General features: G+C 44.3%; 2 protein-coding genes and 1 pseudogene across 9 annotated transcripts in view; 2 read left to right on the top strand and 1 right to left on the bottom strand.

Moving 5' to 3' along the window:
* ZWILCH (zwilch kinetochore protein) overlaps window positions 1-12,740 on the top strand; it is a 37,709-nt gene extending 24,969 nt beyond the window's left edge. For 2 of the 6 annotated variants that reach the window (XM_045449348.1, XM_045449347.1), the window contains 7 exons: window positions 765-921; window positions 1,436-1,464; window positions 4,080-4,216; window positions 5,373-5,468; window positions 6,677-6,789; window positions 11,006-11,120; window positions 12,183-12,740. In XM_045449348.1, coding sequence (XP_045305304.1) covers window positions 765-921; window positions 1,436-1,464; window positions 4,080-4,216; window positions 5,373-5,468; window positions 6,677-6,789; window positions 11,006-11,094 — 621 coding nt within the window. In that variant the 3' untranslated portion in view covers window positions 11,095-11,120; window positions 12,183-12,740. Of the gene's footprint in view, window positions 1-764; window positions 922-1,435; window positions 1,465-4,079; window positions 4,217-5,372; window positions 5,469-6,003; window positions 6,631-6,676; window positions 6,799-11,005; window positions 11,121-12,182 lie in introns of those variants that run through there. The other 4 variants (XM_045449343.1, XM_045449349.1, XM_045449346.1 and 1 more) reach the window with 3 other exon arrangements.
* LOC123584488 lies at window positions 10,481-10,601 on the top strand (annotated as a pseudogene).
* LCTL (lactase like) lies at window positions 12,330-26,648 on the bottom strand. 3 transcript variants are annotated; one of them, XM_045449350.1, is made up of 14 exons: window positions 26,541-26,648; window positions 25,863-26,002; window positions 25,302-25,465; window positions 24,600-24,687; window positions 24,220-24,329; window positions 22,703-22,831; window positions 22,506-22,601; window positions 21,093-21,147; window positions 20,617-20,778; window positions 16,726-17,000; window positions 16,056-16,182; window positions 15,671-15,870; window positions 14,158-14,221; window positions 12,330-12,445 (listed from the first exon to the last, which is right to left on the bottom strand). In XM_045449350.1, exons 2-14 carry the CDS (start codon window positions 25,978-25,980, stop codon window positions 12,330-12,332), a joined length of 1,704 nt encoding a protein of 567 aa, XP_045305306.1. In that variant the 5' UTR covers window positions 25,981-26,002; window positions 26,541-26,648. The 3 variants fall into 3 exon arrangements, with proteins under 3 accessions (XP_045305306.1, XP_045305307.1, XP_045305308.1); XM_045449351.1 differs by having other exon boundaries at window positions 25,863-26,020; window positions 26,541-26,645; XM_045449352.1 differs by lacking the exon at window positions 25,863-26,002 and having other exon boundaries at window positions 26,541-26,641.
* Window positions 26,649-26,920: the final 272 nt, after the last annotated feature.

The raw sequence follows: 26,920 nt of genomic DNA, 5'->3' as shown, positions 1-26,920 counted from the left end.
AACTGCAAAGCAAAGGCATGTGAGCTCTGCCCCTAACTGGGCAATGGTGGCTGTAGGTGTTTTAACAATGGCCATAGAGTTTCTCTCATCCTAGTCTCTGTGTGAGGCATTTGCAAGTATATCCCTGCCCTGTGCAGTGAGTGCAAACAACACGAAAATCGTTTTTATTAAACAAAGGGAAATGCAAAAGGTGATGATGAAGATTAGAGATAATAGATATTAGGGACAAAATGGCCAATATTTCAGGTATCTCTAAAACAAAGTGCTTAACATTTGGAACATCTGTTAGGTCTGTAAGTTCACACATCTTAATTTGCAAATGATCTAGTTAGGATGTCTGTAGCCAGGGAGTTCCTCCTGACCAGTGAATAGACCACCGAGGGCGGGAGTTTTCCGTGCAGATGAAGATGTTCAGTTTAGGAAAGACGCCCAGGAGCACTTAATCAGCTAGGAGAAAAGAATTGCTAGTTGCAGAGCTTCAGAGAACCAACTCTGTCTTCTCTTTGGTGGAACCGTATCTGGGGGTGATAAGTTGAAACTCTTCATAGTTGCTTTGGACTCCAGCGAATCATATAGGAATGACCCTTCAGGAGCTGACACGTTTGTAAATCAGGGTTTTTTATTCACACTATTTATAGTATCAGGAGACTAAAAATGCAAGCTTACACATTTTTAGCTCGTAGCCCATGCAGTTTGTTTTTCTTTTGTTTATTGATTTGTTTATATTTTTATTTATGGTTTTATAAATTTGTTTTGATTTCTAGCTCCATAGTGGGAGTAACAGTTTACTAAGTAAGCTTATTCATCAGTCTTATCACGGAACCATGGATACAATTTCTCTCAGTGGGACTGTTCCAGTTAAGATGCTTTTGGAAATTGGTCTGGACAAACTAAAGAAAGATTATATCAGTTTTTTCATAGGTGAGTCCCTTTCCCTGCTCAAAAAATGAAAAAGCGTGTCACAATCATCAGCCATAAGTATTCTCAGATTTTATCTTTCTACTTGGCCCTAGTCATTTATAGCCCTGGCTTTACCCCTGGTTCTCTGTGAGACCAGCACTTCTCTTCGCTGGGACTTACTTTTCTCCTTGATAAAGAGATTAAATTTAACTCTAGTTTTGGTTTGTGTTTTTAGTTCAAACATTTTGAGATTCTATGAGGTTAGTGTATTAAATAAAAAGAAACCTTTCTGTGAGATGCTGTTTTAATACCCAACACTTGGTTGTTTTTATTAGAGGCAAGCTGTGATCACTTTTAGAATAGTATTAATATATATTCATGGTGTAATGTGCCAGAAAATTTGTCTATTTCTGGGGAACTATTTGGCTGGAGCATCTCTTTTATATAGGAGCTCTGCAAAATTTTACTAAGGTTCCTTAACAAGTAATAGGCGATACCTAAAGCTTATTTGTATATCTGTGTGTTTTCTTACTAGGTCAGGAACTTGCATCTTTGAATCATTTGGTGAGTTTGTCCTTTTATTCTTTTTTTTTTTTTAATGTTTATTTTTGAGAGAGAGAGAGACCGAGCGCAAGTGGGGAAGAGGCATAGAGAGAGCGGGAGACACAGAATCTAAAACAGGCTCCAGGCTCTGAGCTGTCAGCACAGAGCCTGATGAGGGGCTCGAACTCGGGAATGGCAAGATCATGACCTGAGCCGAAGTCTTAGGTTGAAGCTGAGTAAGGTGGAGGTAACTCAACCAACTGATCCACCCAGGTGCCCGTGTTTTGTTGTTTTTTTTTTAAATGCTTATTTAGTTTTGAGAGAGAGAGAGTGTGTGCAAGCAGGGGAGGGGCATACAGAGGGGGACAGGGATCCGAAGCCAGCTCTGTGCTGACAGCAGTGAACCTGATGTGAGTCTCCAACCCACGAACCACTATATCATGACCTGAGCCGAAGTTGGACACTCGACTGACTGTTGATTGCCCCTGTTCTTTTATTCTAAAGTTGGCTTTTCTTTTAATTCAGTCATCCTACCTGCAGATACTAAATACCTGTTCTGTGCCAGCCCTTGTCCTAGGACCTAGGAAACATAGACAGACAGGCAAATATATAACAGAGAAAGGGTATTCTTTATTTTCATGCATTCCCCACCCCACCCCACCCCCCGCCCCAGTCATTTCATATGCCTGTTTTTTTCTTTTAATATGGTTTGACTCCAGGTTTTTGATACAATAGTCCTTAAATTTGGAGAACCTCCTAGAAGGCTAGTTGAATTGCTAATTCCTGGGCCCCAGTGACTCTGTAGGCCTAAGGCACAGAAAGATGTCTTTTAAAACAAGTCATCTCCTACTTCAAATAATTCAAATGCTTTTCCCTTAGTGTTAGTTTCCTGTTATAACATAACAAATTATAGTAGTTCCCATCTCTGGGGGACATATTCCATGACACCCAGTAGATGCTTGAAAGTATGGTAGTACTGAATCCTGTGTATACTATGTCTTTCCCTATACACACTTCCCTATCATAAAGTTATGCACAGAGATTATAAGTTAGGCACAGAGATTAACAGCAGTAGCTAAAAATAGAACAATTATAAACTATAATAAAAGTTATGTGGATGTGGTCTCTGTCTTAAAATCTTACTGTATTGTACTCACCCTTGTGATATTACAAGATGATAAAATGCCAGTGAGATCAAGTGAGGTGAAAGATGTAAGTGTTGTGACCTAGCGTTTGGCTACTGTTGACCTTCTAAGAGGTTTGAAACCATGGAAAGTGAAACCTTGGATAAAGGGGGGACCACTGTACTACAAACTTAAAAGCTTAAATGAACACAGACTTACTGCGTCACAGTTTCCTGGGGTTGGGAGTTGGGCACATTTTAGCTGGGTAGTCTGCTAAGAGTTTCACAAGGCTGAAATCAAGGTGTCTGCCATCTGCTTGACTAGGGAAAGATCTACTTCTAAGTTCCCCCATTTGTTGTTGGCAGAATTCATTTCCTTGTGGCCTTATGACCAAAGTTCCCATTTCCTTGCTAGTTTTTTGGTCCAGGGCCGGTCTCAGATCTTAGGGATTGTTTTTGGGTCCTTGCCATGTGGCCTTCTCCACAGCGCGGGCAGTTTTTTCAGAGTCAGCAGGAGAGCATCTCTAATGCTTCACCTTCTTTTAAAAGGCTCACCTGATTAGGTAGGTCATAGTGACAGTCTCCCTTTTGATCAATTCAAAGTCAGTCACTTAGTAACCTAATCATGGAAGCACCATCTGTCAAGTTCTGGCCTATGAAGGAGAAGGGATTATTACAAGATGTGTATTTCAGGTGGTGGGAATCTTGGGGGCCATCATAGAATTCTGCCTACCGTTATTTACCGTGGATTATTTCCTTAGGGTGTTTTCTCAGAAATAGGATGAGGTCTGAGTATTTTATGATGCTTGACATACATTGCCAAATTTCTTTTTTCAAAGGGTGGTACCTATTTGCCAGTTTCAGATGAGACTGGAAGCTTATCAATACACTTGATTAATTTCTTGGTACTTGTTACCTGTTTTTAGAGGTGGACACTCCCATCAACCTGGCAAGGGTATTGAAGTTAAGAATTATCTTGTGGATTTGCCAGTCATTCCATCTGGAGAGCTTGGTGGGTAGTATTAGTTACCCACTTGGGCCTCCTTGGTGAGGCAGTTCTCGAATTTGTGTTAACCAGATAATGTAACAGTTTGCTGAGCATGTTCTCAGTGACAATTTTGCTTATAGTTTAGTTTGAAGAGTAGTATTGAAAGGTGGTAAATTCTGTCTGGCTGCCTCCATTTTTTACCCCCCTATTAGTTAAGCATAGTTTAGGCTTAGCAAGCATAGCCATATTCTTCCTAAAGATTGCTTTTCTTCTTCTTCTTTTTTTTTTTTTTTTAATGTTTATTTATTTTTAAGACAGAGAGTGTGAGCAGGGGAGGGGCAGAGAGGGAGGGAGACAGAATCCCAAGCAGGCTCCGTACTGTCACTGCGGGGCTAGAACCCAGGAGTCGTGAGACAATGACCTGAGCCGAAACCAAGAGTTGGACACTTAACTGACTGAGCCACCCAAGCGCCCCAAGATTGCTCGTGCTCTTTTAACTCCTTATTTTGCTGTTTTCTGTTCCAGGAATATTTCATAACTCCATCAGTAGATATACAAGAACAGGTGTGTCGTGTTCAAAAACTCCACCATATTCTAGAAATATTAGTCAGTTGCATGCTTTTCATTAAACCCCAACATGAGCTCCTCTTTGCTTTAACACAGTAAGTATTGCTCTTGTTCCTTCCACATAAAAATGTAGTCTCTCATGAAATAGGTGGGGCCAAAATGTGTGCAGTTTTTATTATCAGTTTGGGTAGAATCTGTACACCCTGTCTTCACAGTAGCAGAATGGTTCTGAGCCCCTGTCAGAGGAAGGAAGGGCTTTGGATTCAGAAGGACTCAGGTTTGATACTTGGCTCTAGCATTTTGGGACTTTCTGAGGAAGTTTCCTTTCGCTGCATCGTATTTTCTTATCTGTAAACAGGAACTAATAACTTAAAGTGTTTGTTGTCAGGATGAAATGATGTAATGTGTCTAAAGTAGCTGACACCTAACGGGTGCTTCATGAATATTTCCTTCTTCTTTTCTTTATATCCTTATACATTTGGGCCAAAGTAATCATTGCTAGACCTCCAGTGGTAATTGAACGAAACCAAATACTATTATCCGACTTCTGCCAATAGCACTGCTGTAATTTTAGAGATTCTGCCAATCAGTTTGGCTAGAAACAGTTTGGAATGAGCCTCCTACATGGGTTGCCGGTGTCTTATGTGTATTTGAAGCCTCACGGTCGAAATGAGTGAGCCATCCAGTGGATGGACTGGGTTTCTTATTCCCTGCGGAAGGAAATGTACCATTGCCTTTCCCGAATTTAGAATTTGCCTCAGTTGTAAAGGGAAATATTTGAAATTATTATTGTTTACAGAATCTAACATTTATTTTCATTAAAGATGAAGAGTGTAAATGAGTTAACTCTTTAATTCCCCAGAATCTGAAAACCATGGAGGCTATATCTTTGTCTCTCTTTTGATTCTTACTGGTTTTCTTTTTCTGATACCACTTCCTCCCCCACTTAGTTAGGCCTTTACTTTGGCTTAACTTAATAGGCCTTCTATTAATTTTTACAAATTGAAAAAAAAATTGAGATATCCTTTCAAAATAAAAAACAACCTAACTTTTTTGTTGTGGGGGGGAGGAGGCATTGTTTTTTTGTTTACTGTTGTGGCCCTGAAATTATTCTTCTGCTGTTGTTTTGGTTAGTGATACTGGGTGAAATGTTTCTCTTATGAGCTTTAGATTACCAGAAAGCCTTTATCTCCAAGGGACATTTTTTTTTCCAGAAGAGGTTCTTTTTTTGTTGTTTTCTGTTTGTTTTAGATCCTGCATAAAATACTACAAACAAAATCCTCTTGACGAGCAACACATTTTTCAGCTGCCAGTCAGACCAACTGCTGTAAAAAGCTTATATCAAAGGTCAGCAACTTAGTAATTAAATTATACTTTAAGTCTGGCCATAATTCCTGGGCAACTCCTCTGTCCTTTCCCTGGGGGTCTCGTGACCAAGAGCTGTGCTCCACCTCTGAAACCTTAATCATCTCTGTCCTGCTCTTTGACTGCCATCTGGTAGAGTTCACCCTCTCTCCTCTCCCAGACCTTTTGTCTTCTCTTTTTCTACCATTGGGCCTCTAGTCTTTCATTTTTCTCTCAACTTGTAATTCCTTCACAGTATAGGGCAGAAAGTGTAGGCAGAAGGGAAATGACAGATTGGGAAGAAAGTGATCGGGGTAATGACGACAAGTCGAGGATATGCCTGTGAGGAATGAGAGGGTTTGGGATTGGGGAGGTATGGGACTGCGAGGCTAAGGTGACAGATTGGCCATCCACATGGACTCAGGCTGTGTCAAATGATAGGTTCCTCGGCTCTTCCCTCAACAGGTAATGTGCTTGAAATTTCTCTCATACTGAAGCCACTCTGTTTTTATCCTCCCTCTATTTTGTTCCCTCGTAGCCAAACCCTGTCATTCCTTGAAACTGCTCTGGCCGAGATCACTGGTGGCCTTCTAATTACCAAATCCAGTGGACAACTTGCCAGTAAAAGAGTGCGCTTTAGCCCCTGGTGTAATCAGCTGGCCCCCCAATTCTTACTCCTGATGAGTAAGCACTTAGAAGGCTCTTTGCATTTAACACTATTCCTTTCTTGGATCTCCATCCCGTTTCTTCATTTCTGTGACACAGCGTTCTGTGTTAATGTTAATTCCACCTCTCTGGTCCCCCTCCGAGACCGAGAGGAGTTCTCTCTTCAGGGTCTTCCTCTGCCTGCTTCTTGTGTGGCTTTTCACCAGAACTCCACCTTCTGCCTTCTTTTCTTCTTGCTTTCCGTCTTCCCTGGGTGATTGGACTCACACTCAAAGCCTCAATTCCTCTGGGCTAATGAGAATTCATAACTCCCATCGCTAGCTTCTCCTGAGCTTCAGATCCATGTTTCTAAATTAGGTGTAAATCCCCAACTTCAGTGTCCTGTAGGTAGTTCAGACTCAAACCCCGAAATTTAGAGTTGCGACCTGTTCATCTCTTCTTTCTCAGTGCCTCTCACATGAGGACTTCGCTAATTGTGAGTATAAAAGGAAGGAAGGAAATAACTGGGGCTTTTTTTTCCCCTTTGATGTTTCTTCTTTCCTTAGTGAGAAGCCACAGAAATGGAAAGTGGAAATCAGTGGTGGTCAGAAGAAGGTGAAAACAGTTTGGCAGCTGAGTGACAGTGCCCCTGTAGACCATCTGAGTTTCCACAAACCTGGTAAAGATGGTTTGTAATCTATTCAGATAAATTCCAGTAGAAAATAAACTGAATCTTTACTGGCACATTATGGTAGCTCTTGTGCCCAGTTTTAAATAATTTTCCTGAACTCTAGGTGTAAAACGTATTTTTTCTGGGGGAAAAAATCACGGGAGAGTGCTTTTTCTCATCCTGGATAGAGGAACTTTTATTAAAAGAGGTCAAGCAATAGGGATACAAGGAGCAAAAATAGATTAGAAGGTTGAAATGCTAGCTCATACTTCACACTTTTGTGCCCTCTTTCAGTGATGATATTTCTACCCTGATGTCTTCTCTGGGAGTGCTGGGAAAAGGTTGAGATTTTTTTGTTTATTTATTTATTTTTGAGAGAGAGCACAAGCAGGGGAGGGGCCGAGAGAGAGAATCCCAAGCAGACTCTGTGCTGCCAGTGCAGAGCCCCAGCGCGAGGCTTGAACTCGTGAAACCATGAGATCAGCTCTGAGTCAAAACCAAGAGTTGAACGTTTAACCGACTGAGCTACCCAGGTGCCCTGAGATTTTTTTTTTTTAATGTGTATTTATTTTTGAGAGGGGGCAAGCGTGTGTGAGCATGGGAGGGGCAGAGATAGAGAGAGAGAGAGAGAGAGAGAGAGAGAGAGAATCTCAAGCAGGCTCCGTGAGGTCAGCGCAGAGCCAGATGCAGGGCTCCATCTCACGAGCTGTGAGATCATGACCTGTGCCAAAATCCAGAGTCAGATACTTAACTGACTGAGCCACCTAGGTTCCTAGGCGCCCCGAGCTTTCTAATCTTCTGTCATAGGGGTGCCTGGGTGGCTCAGTCGGTTAAGTGTCCGACTTCAGCCAGGTCACGATCTCGCGGTCCGTGAGTTCGAGCCCCGCGTCAGGCTCTGGGCTGATGGCTCAGAGCCTGGAGCCTGTTTCCGATTCTGTGTCTCCCTCTCTCTCTGTCCCTCCCCCGTTCATGCTCTGTCTCTTTCTGTCCCAAAAATAAATAAACGTTGAAAAAAAAAAACCAAACAGATATTTAATGTTCTGTCATAGATGGTCCACATCAGTCAGAGAATGAGTTTGAGCCCTTGGTGTAATAAGCCAGCTCCAAGTATTCCTCCTTTAGTAAGCACCTGTAAAACTGTTATTTTCAAGTATGTGGATTGCAAGATTCTGTCCTCTCTGTGTAGATTTAAAAGGCTTCATTCAGGGGCGCCTGGGTGGCGCGGTCGGTTAAGCGTCCGACTTCAGCCAGGTCACGATCTCGCGGTCCGTGAGTTCGAGCCCCGCGTCAGGCTCTGGGCTGATGGCTCAGGGCCTGGAGCCTGTTTCCCATTCTGTGTCTCCCTCTCTCTCTGCCCCTCCCCCGTTCATGCTCTGTCTCTCTCTGTCCCAAAAATAAATAAACGTTGAAAAAAAAAAATTAAAAAAAAAAAATAAATAAAAAAATAAAAGGCTTCATTCAGATATTGCAGTGATTATCTAAAATCATATCTGATAGTTTTAAGACCATCTGAAAAGATTTCAGAAGCCTGTAGTCAACGAGTGCTGGTTATTGAACTATAGAACTCTACAAATAGTTCTAGACTGATACCTTGCAAAATTGTTTCCGTGAAAGGTTTATTCTCCCCCAAATATTTTTTGATTCAAGCATGATGGAAACTTCTCTGTTCATATGGCTGAATAGTAAAAGCCCTAAAGAAATGGAAAAATTTTCCTGAGAACCATCAGTTAAAATCATCCTGTCTTTTCTAAGTGTGATATGAAACCTGGAGGGTATAAAGCTTGAAAATCAACCATATAAAATTAGAAAAGTTGCAGCATGACAGAAAAATACCAGAGGCAAAACAAATGATAAACAAGGAAGATTAATTTGCAGCTCATGTTTGGAAAAGAGGCTACATTGCCTACTACATAAAGAACTTTCAAATCAGTAAGAAAAATATGTTAATAACTCAATAGAAAAATGCAAGTAAGATGAACAGTTTGCCAAAGAGGAAATTCAGATGTCATCTTGAGAATGAAAGCTGCGCAGGCCCACTTATGATAAGAGAAATGCATATTTATATTATAGAGATACCATCTTTTGCCTGTCAGATAAGCAAAGATCAAAAAATTTGTTGTCACGGTACTGGCGAGGATGTGAACAGGCAGGCGGTCAACCTCACACGTTGCCGATTGAAGTATAAGTTTGCATAGCTTCTGTGGAGGGCGATATCCGCCAATATTTTAAAATACAATTTTTGGCCCAGCAGTTTTTTTAGTAGGGATTTATTCCATACATAAAACCAGACATGTGCAAGAAGACCTATGCACAACCTTACTAAGTGTGGTATTGTTTACAGTATTAAAAGCCTGGAAAAAATACGGAGACAGAGGCATAAGAAAAGGTCTGGAAGGATACAATAAAATTTTAATCCTCAGGTGTGGCATGGTGAGGGCAGGGGTGGTTCCCAGCTTTAGGTGAACATTAAAATCACTTAAGGAGGTTTTAAAGTCTTAATACCAAGACCAAGTAAGTCAGAATCTTTGGAGCTACCGCCTGGACAGCAGTGACTTTTTAAAAAATTCTCCGGGTGATTCCATTGTGCAACTAGTTTGAGAACCACCAATTGAAGCATTTTGTGTTAACTGCAAATGTTGTTTAAAAAGATCTATATTTTATGATTAAAAAGAAAGTTTTAAAGCTGTGAACATATGTGATACGTTTTGGAAAATGCTGTTTTAAATAAATTTTATTACATAAAGATTAAACGTGTTTTATGAGGAAATTCATGCAAGATTAAACACCTTTTTTCAATGATGCTGGATAAGTGAAGTAGAGTGAACGTATCTTCTAGAGTCTTTTTGATGCAGATTACTTCAAAAAGGAGTGAAAGTTATTTTGAATGTTTGAGTTAAAACAATTTATGAATAAATACTTGGTCCAGTGACTCCTATGAAAATAAAGAATTCTTATGAAATCCTATATTTGCGTGCTAGGAAAACCACTCACGTACTCCATTTTGGCTAGAATTTTATAACCTCTTCTACCCATCGTATATTCCTGATGTGTTTGTCTAGAAATTATTCTGTCACCTCCAGCCCAAAGCAAGACCCACTGGTGAAGGACGCCCTCATTTGTAAGTCACGGGCTATTCATACAAAGCCCCAGTTGTAAATATTAAAGCTCAGTCATGATTTATTTTTTGCCAAAGATTATATGCATTTAAGAGGTTAGGCTTTCTGCTTCATTGGACTGAACTGAGCACTTAGGTCCAATACTAGCTTTTCAAGATATCTAATATTGTGATACTGTTGAGTAAAACATTGAGATCAAAATCAGGAAGACTTAAGAGAGAAGAAATGTCGGGAAGAAAATAATGATTTGGGGTGAACGGGAGCGAACAACAGCGTCTGGGAGAGTGCTGCTCGCCCTGTGGGTACTCTGCAGATGATTGTTGATCATGGTGGGAATATGGAAACCAAAATGTTGACCCACAAGAAAGTGAACAGAAGCTCATCTAAATGTTAATTGCATTTGTTTTTGAAATACAGCAGTCTTCAGTAGAGAAAAAAAGTGCATATTTGCCTAGCCCTAAGACTAGAAATCTCAAGTAGAAATTGTTTTCCAAAATATATGTTAAGATTGGAAAAAAGAGTTGAACTATAGTGGATGAGGCACAAAAATAGAGCAGTGTGTTCCCAAATTAAAAAGAGAATTAAGCTTTGTGAAGTGGCAGTATCGTAGCCAGTGAGATTTATCTGAGGTGCTATTATTGCTAATTGAAAAATATAGAATTAAAACAAATCTGCTTTGTATTTTCTTTAGTCATGTTTTCAATGCATCAAAGTTTACCATTTAATTTTTTTTTTTCAACGTGTATTTATTTTTGGAACAGAGAGAGACAGAGCATGAACAGGGGAGGGGCAGAGAGAGAGAGGGAGACACAGAATCGGAAACAGGCTCCAGGCTCTGAGCTGTCAGCCCAGAGCCCGACGCGGGGCTCGAACTCACGGACCGCGAGATCGTGACCTGGCTGAAGTCGGACGCTTAACCGACTGCGCCACCCAGGCGCCCCCAAAGTTTACCATTTAAAAGAATTGTCCACGCTGGTTTTTGTCCCCTAAATTCAAAATAGAAGACACATGCCATTCATATTACCTCTTGATTATTATAAAATTCAGCAGTGTATATGGTAGAAAAGCCAGCAGGCTGGTAAGCAATTCTGATCTCTATCTGGTTACAGATGTTTCTGAATTAACATTAAACGGTAGCCTGGAAGAAAGGATGTTCTATACTAACATGGTCACCTGCAGCCAGGTGCATTTCAAGTGAAGTGTGCCAATGGAGTCCTCTGTAAGGTAGTATGTTCGCTTTTTGTTCTCCAAATACTTTGTAGTGTATTAAGTATCTTATGTTTTAGTTTTTTCTACAACAGAAGTATTGATTTAATACATTTGGAATATGGATTATTTTTCAGTAATCATGTAAAAGGCTTTTCAGATGTTATTGAGCAATGCAGGTCTTTAATTTCCTTTTTACCTTCTGTAGTCAGTAAGCCAGATTAATCTTGAAACCGGAGAAACGAAAACATATTTTTGAGTGGCAATGTCTTTGCATTTTAAATCTCTATGTATAGTAGAGAGTTTGATTTCAAAAACATTGGTGTGAGAGAAAAACCCTGAAGGAGCCTATCGATTGATGTTGAAAGCAGAGTTCTATTAAAAACAAATCTACCCCAGCCCAGTTGTAGGACTAAGCCCCAGATGTAAACACCCTTTTAAAATGTTTAAGATAATATTAACCAAGAAAATTAATGCAATAGCAGTTTCTACTGTCTTACTGTTTTTGTGTTTTAGAAACAATAGAATCAGGTAATGAATAAAATGTCTCTTATTCTTTCTTAAGCCATGTTTTGTCTCCAAATAAATATTGTTTAATTCTATCAATTTAGCATAGTTAAGAGTAAAATGGACCTTTATTAAAAAAACAAAACAAAACAGAATAGGCACAGAGAAGATATTAGACATATTCCTTTAAGGTACTTCAATGAAGTTAATTATGTTTAGTGGAAGAAAGTTTATCTCAGAAAAGTGTACGTGCTCATTTACTTGGTACCCACCTAATGCGTTTCCCTGGTTGCTTGATAGAATTTAGAACCTGAAGGGATTGTTATGTGCAGATGATTGACTGTCCATCCTGTGTAGGACAGTGCTAAGATGGCAGTTATTTCCACATGAAAGTAATATTACTGGACAGATTTTTAAAAGGAAAAAAAGTAACAAAATAATTTGTGCACTATGATTCCTTTTTTGTAAAGTGAAAGTAGATGCATAATAGACAGCAAAATATTAACATTGACTCTGACAGGTGATTTTTACTTCATTCATGCTTATTTTTATTTTCTAATTTTTAAATCCTAGCACAAGCCAAAACAAAACAACAACAAAAAAACCCCATTATCACAGAGCCTGAAACCAGAAATGTATATAAACCTTCAAGGCAGAAAAAGGAGGAATGTCCAGAGGATTCTTTACGAAAGATGGATCTATAAAATGGGTAACCCTGTCTCAGCTCTGGCTCTGAAGGAGGAGCATCAGGAGAACTGCGGAGATTAGTATGCAAAGCGTGCAGACTGTAGGTACCACAATCTCTGTCACCATCTGCATGTGACTTAGTAACGGCTCTGAAACGGGAGAGAGAACACCACAAATGAGAGTGTCGTCATTTTAGCGAATATAGCTTCATCTGGAAAGATTCCCCTGCGTTGGGGAAAACTTGGAAGATGGCATCATCAGGCTTTGTAATTAATCTCACTTGCTATAAAAGAGAACATGGTTCTCTTAACATTATAAAATGTTGTTTAAAAAAAATTACGTGAGGGCTTTGTAATATCCTTCAGAAAATATGGAATAAAGATTGCCTACATTTGGTTCTTCCATAGGTACTGGAATAAAGTCTAAATGTGTGTTATACTTGCACTTACCATAAATTAATGTGAGAATATTGACAGCCATGTTCCCTGGTTTCTGTAATTTTCACTGGGGGGATTTATGAAAGAAAAATCCTTGGCAAACGTCTCCCAACCTTTCAAAGATGTTATTCAAAGATGTATCTTAAGAGGTGGAGGAGTTGCCATATTTTTGTGGGAATTCTTGCACTGTTAAGTAAGTATCTTAAAGAGTTGAATAATAAGTGTATTTCACATACGTGATTATATTAATGAACATGTATGTAATTCCTACTGTAGGTTTTGTGCTAGGCACCCTGGCTACGGAGATAAATAAGGCACAGACCCTGCTCCCACAGATTTCATAGGCTCAGCAGTAAATTCTACATCATATGTCTAGGTGATTAAATAAGTTTATTTTGGTTTAAAGGAATATACATCCTTAATATTACCTGGTTATTCAGATGGGAGCAGGGCACAGTGGTATAAAACAGCTATGAAAGTAGCTGAATTGGTAGGATTTGTTTGGTCTAGCACTTTCCACCTCTGATACCACATTAAAGATGGGTTTGTTTTTTTTTTTATTTTTATTTTTTTATTTTATTTTATTTAAAAAAAAATTTTTTTTTTAACGTTTGTTTATTTTTGAGACAGAGAGAGACAGAGCATGAACGGGGGAGGGTCACAGAGAGAGGGAGGCACAGAATCTGAAACAGGCTCCAGGCTCTGAGCTGTCAGCACAGAGCCCGACGCGGGGCTCGAACCCACGGACCGTGAGATCATGACCTGAGCTGAAGTCGGACGCTTAACCGACCGAGCCACCCAGGCGCCCCAAGATGGGTTTGTTAAAACAGGAAGTATATTTCTTTGATTGCCCTCATAGAGAAAGACTGAATGCAAAGAAACAAATGATCTGTGCTGGCCTTGTTGATGTGTAGATGCATCTTTGTTATTCCACATCTCTGAACCTTGGGAACCATGCCTTCCATGAAGTCAGGGACCTTGTTTTATGTATTGCTGTATTCTAGTTACAACACCCCCTAGCTAATAGTGAGTGCTTAATAATTACTTGGTGAATGAGTGAATATAAAATCTGGAGTGTTCTTTGACTTTTCGATGTTTATTTTATTTGAATATGGTTCCATTTTTCCCTCCTTCCACAAAGCCCACTATAACAAAAATAAGTTTATAAATTGACAGTATGATTCAGAAAAATAAAACTAGAGTGGATAAAATATTTCTCTTTTCTGGTAGATTTTTAAAGTATTTGAAATTCTTATAAAATAGAAATTTGACATTGCTTCAAAGTGAAGGAAAAAATTCATTTTTAATTGTGTGTTTTGGAAAGATTGACTTCACATAGATCCACATTTTGAGGTTTTGGTAACATCATTATATGTATAATTATGTGCCTTAGTTGTCAAAGGGAAGAATTAAAATATACTCACCTGCAGCAAGCATCTGATTGTTGATTGCACAAGTTTCCAAGGCTTTGAGATACCAACTTTCCACCTAATAAAAATCCACTAGGTAAGTAATGTCATCTTAGACTAATTTTTTGCAGTTTGAAATCTTGTTTTTGTTTTTGTTTTTTTTTTTTTTTTTTGAGAGAGAGCCCATGAATGAAGGAGGAGCAGAGGGAGAGGGAGAGAATCTTAAGCAGGCTTCGTGCCCAGCCGAAGATCCCAACATGGGCTCCATCTATCTCAAGACCATGAGATCTTGACCTGAGCTGAAATTAAGAGTCAGACACTTAACTGACTGGGCCACCCATATGCCCCTGAAATCAGTTTTAAAATAATGTAGGATTAAGACAAATTTAAATCTGCCTGAAGTTTAGTTAATATTTATTGAATACCTATGTGCATCTTTGTGAGGGAGTAAAAAAAAAAAAAAAGTCGTCTTTATTCTTGAGGAGTTTACAATCTAGCGCTTTTCTAGAAACACCAGACTAGTCAATGCCTATCAGTCACTGCTTCTTTATGGTGCCAGTGGGCTCATCCTAAAAGAATGTTGGTAAACAAGTGAGATTTCTTTTTAGAAATTTTCTTCATGAAGACATTCTAAATTACCATTTTAATTGCCTGTCATCGATAGCAACTTAGCTGGTAGAAACATTTGTAGGTTACTGAAAATGTTTGGTAGGTTTTAAAGGATTATTAATATTAAGATGAATTATTTTTAATCTCACTTAGGAACTAGTGGGAAAAGAAGTGAAAGTTGTGTGGTCATTATACATTTATTTTACTGTTATTTACTGTAACTGTTTTCACATATGTTGAAGAGTAAATAGGCAGTATTTGCTTGCATTAAAATATAACATTTAGAACATTTAACTAGAAGTCTCTACTGACTGTCATAACCTAAAACATTCAGGATTCCTACATAACTAGTTTGCCCTTCACGCTCTGCGAGTTAGGACTGAATTTTAAAAGTTAGGATTTGGGGTGTCTGGGTGGCTCAGTTGGTTGGGTGTCCGACTTCAGCTCAGGTCATGATCTCGTACTCTGTGAGTTCAAGCCCCGCATGGGGCTCAGAGCCTGGAGCCTGCTTCGGATTCTGTGTCTCCCTCTCTCTCTGCCCCTTCCCCGCTCATGCTCTGTCTCTCTCACAAAAATGAATAAATGTTACAAAAACAAATTTTAAAGTTAGGATTTAATTTTAAGGCAGGTTTACTCCATTCTAAGCAAATGAGCAAAGAGGTGGCACAAGTTAGGGGAAGAAACAAAGGCCCACAAAACCCTGTTCTCCATGGATGAAGGGAGGAGGGAGTCTCACCACCCTCCTCACCCAAGCTGATTAGCTCTTCCAAAATCTAGAACAAGTGAGGGGCACCTGGCTGGCTCAGTCGGAAGAGCCTCCGACTCATGATCTTGGGGTTGTGAGTTTGAACCCCACCCTGGGTGTAGAGATTATTTAAAAATGCAGTCCAGAACAAGCAACCTCAATAATTTGCCCTACCTCTCTTCGATTGGGAAACCCATTGGCGGTGATAATCTTCTTGTAATATTGAACTGATGCCTTTGGATAGCGTGGCTTATTTCTGTTGTTAAATTCGACATAGTAGAATCCGTATCTATCTGAATATCCTTTCTCCCATTCAAACTTATCCAACAAAGACCAGGAAGTATACCCTTTGATATTAACACCATCTTTTATAGCTGCAAAGACATTTTGTTCCATTTTTAATATATTTCATTTACTTGGAAACATAATACTGTGAAGATAATTTTAAATGCATTCATTTATGAGATTCAGAAACAAGCTTCAGTCGGTCACGTGTGTTATCAAATTCTGTCCAAGTTAAACAGAAAATTTGTGAAGACAGTGTTGGTCTGTAGCTCACCTTTTAGCATTTCGTTTATGTAGCCTTTAAGGTACTGAATTCTCCACTCATCACATAATTGAGTACAGTGTAGTTTTTGAGATGCTCCATTTTCTGTCACGTAGATGGGAGGGTTGCCGTATTGAGTCTGAAAGTGAGTCATAGTAAGGAATATCTTAAAAATTCTGACCTCCAGTTGGGTTTCCGAGTCTGAGGCACATGCGAGCACTTAGTCAAGCCTGCTCTATTCTAATCGAGTGTGTTTAGCATTTAGTGGATGCCAGTTTACACATTTACTTGGAGGTGAGTGTAGACAGGACAAAGTTCATACAAAAGACTACATTTCTCAGTCAATCAGCATCATTGTAGAGAAAATATACCTCAGGCTGTGTTCTTGTCACATATTTCAAGTGAGAAGGGGCAGCAAAATAAACGTGGGATGAGAATTTGTAGCCACAGGTACATACGTTGAAGTGGTTCCTTATAGTCAGCGTTGGTCTGTAAAGCCTGGATCTGGTGGCCTCTGAAGAACAACTAACTGAGCTTGTTTTATTAACTTGAAGATGTAGGCACTCTGACTAATTGGAATTAAAATAAAAACTTAAACTAAAATGTAGGCCCCTGGGCCTAAGCTGTAAGATCATGAATTGGGGTAAAAAGTGCCCGTGAAATAGCCGAATGTGATAATCACCTGAGCGAAGTGGAGAAGCCTCCTAAACCCCCATGGCACAGACTGTGGCCACGTCGACCCCAGGTCAGGCCAGTTCGGGTCAACCAGCTCTACTAAGTCACGGTCATTGTGGTAGCTGGGCCCCTGGCGGGAGGGGTAGTTCCTTTCTGTGATGTACCGAGTGGTAAAGTGACCTAATCCCAAGAAATCCGATGTGCCTTTGATGTAGCTCTTCTCCTGGAGCGAGAACACAGGTAACCTTGACATGTCCAGGCCTTGCTCTGCACTCTTTTTCCCTATTGAGAGAGAAAAATAGAATTTCACCAAGTTTTACTTTCTCATGATTCTTTTGCTGTTCCTACCACGACCATAGTGGCACGTTGACATAAAAGCTGCCGTCCAGATCCCGGCCTTTGGGACTCGTTTGTATGGAAAATGTAACCTTAGCCTTTTAAGCTGGAATTTTAACATTTGAATACTATTCAAAATTTTTTAAGTTTATATTGCGCAAAAGCTATATTTTCAGGGGCGCCTGGGTGGCTCAGTTGGTTAAGCGTCTGACTCTTGATTTTGGCTCATGATCTCAGTTTGTGGGTTAGAGCCCCGCGTCTGCACTGTGTCAGCACAGAGCTCGCTTGGAATTCTCTCTCTGCCCCTCCCTCATTCATGGTTTCTCTTTCTCTCTCTCTCAAAATAAATTAAAAAAAATTTAAAGTGATATGTTCCATAGATTACTCAGTAAGTGGTATGCAGGCAACATTGTGGCTATATGGAAAAATGTGGCCTTAGATGCCTATATTCTTAAATACAAAATTGGTAATTTTGCTTGCCTCTGGGAAGAGATGTGGAAGGTCATTGGTGGTGCGGGCCATGGGTGGGGACATATGGTCACATTCACGTACTGTTGTAGTGTAAGCTGGTACGACCTCTGTGTCGGGAAATTTTGTCCTAGCATTTAAAACTGTAAAAGGAGGGGCGCCTGGGTGGCTCAGTCGGTTAAGCGTCTGACTTTGGTTCAGGTCATGATCTCGCAGTTCATGAGTTCAAGCCCTGCATCGGGCCTCGTGCTGACAGCTCAGAGCCTGGAGCCTGCTTTGGATTCTCTGTCTCCCTGTCTCTCTGCCTCTCAAAAAATGAATAAGTGTTAAAAAAAATTTTTTTTAAATTGAAGATAGGTCCTTTCACTGACCATTTCCATATCTGTTCAGCCTACCTTTTACTTGCACGTGTAAAAGGATGTATACAGGGATCTTCATTGTAGATTGAGTAGCAAAAGATTGCAAATGTCTCTCGAGAGACCGTTTAAATAAATCTGTGTATCCGTACAGCTCTGTGAAGTCATCAGAATGATGACTATATACCAGCACTATTGCCAACATGGAAAGAATGCCAGGACACATGTTTTAAGTGGAAGATGCAAAGAATTGCGTTTAACAACTACACACATAGAGCAGCAGTGTTTTTGCCCACGTGGGCACAATCCATCTCTGGAAGTATGCTTCCTCCCAGGGGTTGGAAGCAATGAGGAGAGGGAGGGAGGGAAGCTTGACTTCTCACTTTTTACTCTCTGTCTCTCTCTTTTTTTCTTTTTCTTTTTTTTTTTTTAGGTGATAGAAGTTTATCGAATACACTGGAAGGGAGTGGCAGGCAGGACAGCAGAGGAGAGGCTGCCTGCCTGTACTCTCTTGTACTTTAAAAAATTTGAAACCTGCGTGTCTCTGTAGAACGTATGCAAAAAAAAGAAAGGGGTTTTAAATGAATAAAGAAGACTAACATTGGTATGAGTTGTAAAATAGAACCATAAAAATGTTTCCAAAGAGGCTATTGGTTTTTAAATGGGTGAAAAGCTTGTATTATTAAATACCTTTATGATCTTAGCGTGTTTTTTTCAGTTACATTCAGTAACTTGAGAAAAACCACAAGGCATTGTCTCTGGACCATCTAATACAGTAGCCACTGGCTACATGTGGCCATTGGACTATGGCCAGTGTGACTGTATCTCTGGGTCAGTCACACTGAAGGACTACGTTTTTAATTTTTAAAAAATTTAAATTTAAATAGACACAAATGACTCCAGGCTCTCATATCAGAAGTCACAGATACAGAACTTCTCTCCATCATCACTGGAAGTTCTGTTGGACAGCACTGGCCTAGAAGTACTTTTGTTCACATATTTATTGCGCTTATGAGATGCCTGGAAGTCATTTGTGTACAAGATTTCTGGCAGAATGCTTTCACTAAAGAAAACACGAACTGCTCAGAGAATCCTTCCGTACACATCATACAAGGGAAAACTCAGCCCGGTTTCCATTAGAGTTACCACAAAATTGGAGCGGACGGAGTCTGGAATTACTAGCCTTAAGCCCAAGAACTGTCCCATGAGCAATAACTCGGCTCCTTTAGAGCCATCCTGCTGTGGCTCCCGCTACGGCCTCCGAGGGTCCCGAGAGTGAGTGTGCCGTGTGAATGACGGGCTGTGCCTGCAAAGCGGGGTGCCGGCCCCGTCCTGAGGGCTTTTCCTTGTGCACCTTGAGGAAATCCTTCTCGGGATTTCGAACACACGGGCATAGATAGATGTGTCACGGACCTAGTTATTGCCAAGGGATTTTTAGAGATTATTTGTGTAATCCTTCCTTTTCAGATGATAAAAATGACAGCCGAAGAGGTGAGACACCGTGCCCAGAACCGCTCACCGGTTAGCGGCAGAGTCAGAAGATTCCAGGTAAGTCTGATAAGTGGTGCCTTAGAAAGAGACAATTTTGAAATGTCGACAGTTCTCTCTTAGTCAAACATCCAAAATAGCCTTGCCGTGTGAGATTGTAACCTATTTACAATCTTAACCTTGTCTCTTTTTTTAGGGGCATGCAGACCGATACCTCTAAATAAACAGAGATAATACTTTTAGATTCGTGTGGCCAGACACGATTGGCTGCCCCCCAAGTCAGTAGCGCCAGGCCTGTCTTCTTTCTTATCCTCTTCCACATCCTCTTCCAAGGGGCCATATCCTTTATGAGAGTCCTGGCTTCCCCAGCCTCTGAGGTCCTGGTGGTCTAAGGCATTTTCTGGGGCATGTGACAGTTCCATCCCTTGAGGACATCCCTTGTAGGGAAGTTGGTTGTGAGTGGAGGTTGTTTTCTGGGGAGATTTTCCTTGTTCTTAAAAAATGGGTATGCTGGAGCTATTTCCGTTTTTCTGGAAAGACGTGATGTGGGAAGACATGATGCCTGGAGCTTCCACAGCCATTTTGTGGCTGATAGGAGCGTTGATGGGCTGGCTAAGGTGCCAGAGTCAAAGATGGAATGAGCCTTGGTCCACAAAGACATCCCTGAAGGCTGGAGTACCTGGCCCTGGATCACCCTTTTCTGGACTCAGTACCTGGGATGATAAATCCCCTACTTTTCAAGCCATTTTAGTTGGCGTTTTCTGTTATATGGCACTTAAAAGCACCCAAGTTGATTCAGCCTTGGGAGCTCTATGTGTCTTTATTCTCTTCTCGGACACTGTGGAAACCAGAGCTTGGAAAGCATTCCTCAAGTAACAGAACCAACATTAGAATTGACACTGCCCGTGACTGCGTCTTTGACCTCTCTCTCTTACGTCACTTAAAATGAGATGGAGTGGAGTGGGGAGAAAGAGGCAGGACAGCAGAACGCAAAAGAAAGCAGCCCAGAAAATTGCTGTGTTTCCCCCTGGGTTCTGAAACTCCCAATCTCCACGTCTGGGGATGTGTCCTTCCTCCCCTCGCCCCAACTCAAAAAACCAGTTCTCAGTTCCTTGGGGGCTGGGCTACCCCTTGAGTGCCTCACCCAGGCCCAGCGTGTTCCTCCACCCCTGTCTCCCGCCTCTCCACCCCTTCACTTGGGCTCAGTACTGTTGCTGTGGTGCCTGGAACTAAAGGGTAACGTGGCTCACCGATCCGGTCCTTCATGACTTGGGGGTAGTCGCCGGCATAGATGGGGTTGGCAAACCAACCCAGGCAGAACTGTAGGTATCTCTCGGCAGCTTCTATGTCCTTGGGGCTACTGATGTCCATGGGCTCCCCCCAATCGCAGTTTAATGAGATCCCCACCAGACCTTAAAAGAAAAGACAGGGGAGGGGCTCAACTCAGTTTGTTGAGCTTCCGACCCTTCGATTTTGGCTCAGGTCATTGTCCCGGGGTTGTGGGATGTGGGATCGAGCCTTACGTTGGGCTCCGCACTGGGAACATGGAGACTGTTTAAGACTCTCTCTCTCTCTCTCTCTCTCTCTCTCTCTCTCCCTCTCCCCCTATGCCCCTCTCCCTCACTCTCTCGCTCTCTCAAAAAAAAAAAAAGGGCAGGTGGTGGCAGGGGTGAAGGGTATTGCCCCTCGGGGGGTATGTTCCTAGCACGTGGGTGGTGAGGCTCACCTCGCTGCTTGCCACGCCACGTGCTGTTGTAGGAATGCCAGGCTTGGGCGTGGGCCTGAAAACAGAGGGTTGCATCAGAGGTGCCTGGCTGGTGCACGTCTCCCTCTGTCCTGACTAGGGATCCGATTAGACTGAGAGTCCCAGGTTTTCCCTGGGTCCAGCCTTGATTATCCCAATCCCTTGTCTCCCTTCTTCCGACCTCCAGACGCACGTGTTTCCTTCGTTCTGTAGAGAAACTCGGTCTCACTCTGGCACAAACACACAAACCACCTCTTTGTGATATTTCTTGTTTCTAAGATTTTTGCTAAGTCTCCTCATGTTGTTCCTACTCGTTCTCTGTGGTTAACTAGGCAATACCTTTCCCAGAGTTGCTCAGGAAGTTAGGAAAATACCAAGCATCTGGAACAGTCTTAAGACTAGAATTGAAAATGTGCTGACATGACTTCTCTCCATACTCTCTTGCCGGTGACCCACTGATGCCTTCAGAGCTCTGCCCTTCGAGTATCCACAGTTTAAGGACTCATATGCCAAGCGTAGAAGGAATGAGAAAGTTCTCTCCCTGACAGGAATTTGAGAGTCTAGTATGTCACTGAGGGGCCCCTTGGCTTCCTGCTTGATCAGATTGTCCCCTTCCACTGAGAGTCCACTGGGACCATCCTGTCATGCCTCACACCCCTGTTCCCTAGGCAACGTCGCCCGTACCCTCCTATGTGTCCTGCAGTGTGACCCAGTCCCTCCCCCTTCTAAAGCCTCTCCAGCAGCCTTGTAATACCTGAGTCACCCCAGCGTCTCCTCTGTCTCCTTCACTCCCGTGCCCTTACTGAGCTTGGCTGCCCCAAAGAACACCCCCAACGCAGCTCTTCCAAGAAGACGCCAGCTTTCCCCTCACACCTCGCATACCTGAGGGTAGTGTCTGCCTTGCTCCTTCCTGCTGCTTCCAAACTATTTCTCCTTCCAAAATCCCAGGTCCTTTGAAGTCCATGCTCTGAGACAAACACTCCTAACTCCTTACCGTTGTCCTTCAACCTCCAGTTACTGCTGCTCATTCATTGAAGACTTTAGCCCCTGGTTGACTGGTGTCCCGCCCCTTCTTCCTGTCACCAGTCCTCACAAGGCTGTTTAGACATGTAGATGACAAGTTTTCACATGCATGCGCTCCATCCCCTTGACTGGATTGTAAGCTCTAGGGAGCAGCCACTCTATTGTCTCGGCGAGTGCCCAGCACTGGATGACCCGGCACTCCCTCCATAAATCCTCATGGGATGCAAGTGAGTGGTGCGAAGGTGTGATGGAAATTGCTGGAACCGCAGATGACGGAGCTCAGGCTCAGACCCCTGGGGTAGGCCGAGCCGACACTGAGGGTTGTTCCTCTGCCTTGAACCCCACCTTCACTCCCACAAGGACCCACCTCACCTTAATGATATGGTGTGCCGCCTTGTACAGGCCCGTGCCGTGGAGTTGCAAGCCGGGAGCGTGGTGGCCCGTCTCATAGCCTTTTTCTGCCATCGTCTACGGGGGCGGCAAGTGGGGCCCGCAGGGCCTGTGAGAAGGAGCAGGAGCTCCGTGGTCTGGGAAGGGGGGCTTCCCCCCTGGAGAAGGGCCCTGCTTACCCGAGGGTCACTGAAAGTGATCCAGTGCTTCACCCGGTCCCCAAAGGCCTCAAAGCACAGATCGGCATAATCACGGAAGTAGTTGGCCATGCTCACATTCTGCCACCCGCCGTACTTGACCTGGAGCAGCTGGTGGAGAGAGAAGCAGGTGCCCCAAGGATCTGTCTCCGGAAAAGACTTTTGGAGTCGATAGGCCACGCTCGTGGGAGAAACAAGGGTGATGACAACCACAGAGGCTGTTTAGAGCAACGGAGAGCAAAGATGGGGGACCTTGGATGTGACAACTTGAGGATGGTGGCCAGCAATGAACCATGAGGCAACATCAGTGTGGGGACATGTCACACCTTGTACAAACAAGAGGGAAGGGACAGAGAAGCTGTGAGACTCTCCCGCTTGGAAGGAACCTGATAGATTGAATATTTAAGGAAACTGGCCGAGGGGGAGAGGTCTGATACTGGGAAAAGAATCTCGAATACACATTCAGAAGAAATAAGAGATGATGCAGGACATGGAACCTCTGATTAGGATTTTGAGGGCCGTGCGGATGTCAGAAACCATAGAAGCTCTATTGTGAGGATGGGCTCTGCCTTCTTCAGTGGAGGACTCTCTTCCAACCAAAGGCATCTGCTTGTGAAGGTGGGATTTTCCCAAGATGCATCATTCCACTGAGATTGCCTGGTGGGTTTGAGGGGATGCTAAAGGGCTAGGTTAGTGAAAGCGGGGGAAGAAGCTGGCATGAGGCTTCCGGTTTGTCTCCCTGAAGTCTGCTCCATGGCCCCAGTCCCAGCATAGAGGTCTCTGGTGGCTCCCCTTCCTGCAGAATGATCCCAGTCGCCTTAGCTCGGCAGTCAAGGCCTCCGGGGCCTGGTCCCAAGCTACGCCTCCAAACCTCCATCCCTCCTCCTCCTGCTTGCTCCCCAAACTCTTAACCCCATCACTTGCCAAGCCCCCTCAAACCAGAGCACCCCTTCCACCCCACGCCCAGCACTTTGAAGCAGTGATGGGACCCCGCCTCTTCCCAACATCTCCCTGAGGCCACATCTCTGTTCTCTGACCTCCTATGACCTGTGTCACAGAGAGTGACACACATGGCTCCTCTCCCAGGGGGTCTTGTGGAATGAAGGAAAGAATTGCTTGAAGAGTGAGGTCTGGCAGTGAGGTTGAGACTTAACAGAAATGGCTTGGGGGGCTGTACTCCTATGATACCAGCTCAGACAAGTACATTAATTATGCCACGTCATCAAATCTTACTCAAAAGAGGTTTCTTTTTAGTTTGGTTTGTTGTTTTTAGGCCAAATGTTTTTGGAAAACATCGAAATCTGCCCTCATCGCCTGTTACAAACATCAGTTAAACCAGCCCGACGTCCTCCATGGGCGGGTCAGGCTTCTTCACTCCTTCCCATCTCCCAGTCCAGACCCCAGCCTCTGCCCCCGCCTTGCCAACCCCAGTCCCCAAATCAGGCTCCCCGTGCTGAGCGGAGCCCCCCGGGCCTCCGTCTGGGCTGCATTAGCCTCACCTGCGGGAGATCCCAGTGGTGCAAGGTCACGATGGGGGTGATGTTGCTCTTGAGGAGGGCGTCGATGAAGTCACTGTAAAACTTGACTCCCCTCTTGTTCACCTTGTCAGCTGAAGGTGAAATAAGGGGGCGTTGGCCTTCTGAAGCACAGTGCTCCTGGGCCCTGTGGCCTTTCTTGGGCCCGAAATCACCCCCAGCTGGCCCGATTCCGGGTCTGATACGACACGGGAGCCCAGCTGCCTGCAGAACCTGTAATGGCTGCTGCCAGAGAAGCCATGTTCCAGGCTGCTCTCCCTCCCCAGCACTCTATAGTGTCCCCTCAAAGCCGACATGGCCAAAAGGACCCGCACTTGGGCTTGGGAGGGGCTGCCCTGTCTCACCTCGGATGCCTGTGGGCAGGAGCCGAGGCCAAGACAGGGAGAATCGATAGTGGTTCACATGCAGCTCCCTCAGCAGAACGACGTCCTCCTGTGCAGACAGGGGTGCCAGGTGGGGAGTGGTCACCTAGGACTCTGGGGCAGGGCTCACGCTGCCCTCCTCCCCCCATGCTCACTCCTCCTCATTCATACAATGGGCATGAAAGCACCTGCCCCCTTTCTCCTGGGGATATGCCAAGAGTCAAATAAATGCAGGATATGGGGATGCTGTGAGATGTCAATTGGGGTGTTCCTAATAAACTTGGGTGATGAGTCCCCCAAGAAGTCGGCCCAGAGAGGAAAAGTGGGTCCTGAGCAGAGGGACCCCCTCTACTGGGCCAATTCACAAACAGAGACCAAGGGCTCAGGCTACTGTGGTCTGTAGACCCCAGGGTCCTGGCATCAGCCTTTCAGCTGTCCATCACTTGGACTAAGGCCCTGGCTCAGGTGGGGCCCTGCTATCCTTCCCTCCAACGTCTACCCTCCCACCTCTTGCACATCCCCTGCCCCCCAATCCCCAGCCACCAACAGCCCCACCTCTTTTTCCTGCAGTGGACTAGGGGGTGTTTAACAGAACACTAGATTGACATTGTCCTCCGGGCTCCCCAATGTGTCACTGTCCACGTCTCAGGTGCGTACTCACCTGCACACACACTCATCACTCACCTGCACTTTGTAGTAACCATCACAAGCCACATCTGCTGTCTCATCCCCAAGCACCTTTCCCTTCCCACTGTGAGTGAAGGCATCCCAAATGCTGGGCCCTTTCCCATCCTGGTCCCAGGCTCCCTCTGTCTGGAAGGCAGAACTGCCCGTGCCCCATGAGAAGCCTGCAAATAGAGACCTCAAACTGGGCCCTGGGCCCCTTCCCACTCCCCACCCAGCACCTGGACTCTGGGCTGTTCGTCCTCAGCCACGGGGCAGGCCCCCTCCCCAGCCGCCTGCCCCCGGCTCCCTACGAGTGGGAACCTATAGGTCAGGGCGAGGGCAGACATAATACAATTAAAACACTTAATTTGCACAGTTTTAGCTGTGATTAATGTTTACTGCCTGTATCGTAAGCTTAAAGAAATCCGTTCGGAGATTCATTTAGTTTAGAACAACAATACGGAGTTACTTTTCCCATCCTACCTGTCGGGAAACGAAAACACCAAACTCTCTGGCAAGCCAGCCCAAGGTGGGCAAGCTGACAGACAGACGGACAGACCAACAGAGGAATGGACATACCAAGTGGGAAGGTTCCATAGTAGAAGGAGGCCTCTTCTGGGGATCCCTTCCTGGTGGCCCCCAGTCTGGACACCAGCAGTAGCACCCACCAAAGTGGGACAGCCCGCACTGGCTTCATGGCACCCGGCCCTCCCCCATTCCTGAAAAAGCAGCCAGGGCTGGGGGGGGCAGGTCCCAGCTTGGGGGGGCAAAGGTCAGGAGGGGAGGAAGATGGGACGAGGCGGGGCTGCTCTATCTAGAGAGGCGTTGGCTCTCTCTAGAGAGCTGGGCCCTTGCCCTGCTGGGAGCTACCAGCAGAGGCTGAGGCTGAACACCAGGTCTGATAAAGGAGGAGATGGACACTGGGCTTGGGGGGCTCTGGGTCTGATGCGCAAGGCTCCAAACCACCCCTGCTCCCCGTCTGACGGGGGATACCCAGCCCATACCCTGTGAGAGGCCCTGATTGCATGGGAAGACCACTGCTGCCTTAGGGAAGCTCCACTCGGTGGGGGAGGCGAGACAGCCCCCAGAGCCCCTGCAGCACCCCCACCTATATACCGTGGCGTGTGCAGAGGCACAGACCTCTCCCCAAGCTGGGGATCACGAGCAGGGTTGCCGTCCCAAGGGCCTCCAGTCCTGAGGATCAGGACGATGCCCTCCCACTGGGATCCCCGCTCTGGTGCAGCCCGGCCAGGTTACCTGGGATCGTCGTGGGTGCCAGACACCCCCAGAGTAGCAGCGGCAGCCAGAGTGCTCTCAGACTGAACCCAGGGCCTGTGTTGCCCCTGAGAGCAGAGCCCAGAGCATAGCGAAGGCTCTGGTTGGGGGTGTGGTCAATGGCCTCACCTCCCTCTACAAAGAGCTTCAATAGCCCCATTCAGTGGGGAGGGCAGGAATGCTGAGCTGGCCAGTGGGGCCTGAGTCAGCAGCAGGGGCAGCTTGGCCCTGGGCCCTGGGGCAGTGAGTCAGCCCCCTCTCAGGGCAGAGGGGCAGAGACCCGTGCCCTCTGGCCCCTTCTGGGCCTGATGTGCCACGTTCCACACACCTTTTGCCTGCGAAGCTCCCGCTGGGGGTGGCGT

Source organism: Leopardus geoffroyi, chromosome B3, assembly GCF_018350155.1.
Source record: "Leopardus geoffroyi isolate Oge1 chromosome B3, O.geoffroyi_Oge1_pat1.0, whole genome shotgun sequence".
Lineage (NCBI taxonomy): Eukaryota > Metazoa > Chordata > Mammalia > Carnivora > Felidae > Leopardus > Leopardus geoffroyi.
This window is presented reverse-complemented; position numbering and strand designations above follow the sequence as displayed.

Excerpts from the sequence above, each read along its gene's own strand:
- LCTL (XM_045449350.1), bottom strand. The coding sequence starts at position 25,980 with ATGAAGCCAGTGCGGGCTGTCCCACTTTGGTGGGTGCTACTGCTGGTG. Across the intron at positions 24,330-24,599 it reads CCTGCCCACAGGCATCCGAG|CTGACAAGGTGAACAAGAGG; the intron begins GTGAGACAGGGC and ends TTTCACCTTCAG. Across the intron at positions 22,602-22,702 it reads TCACTTTCAGTGACCCTCGG|ACGATGGCAGAAAAAGGCTA; the intron begins GTAAGCAGGGCC and ends CCGCCCCCGTAG.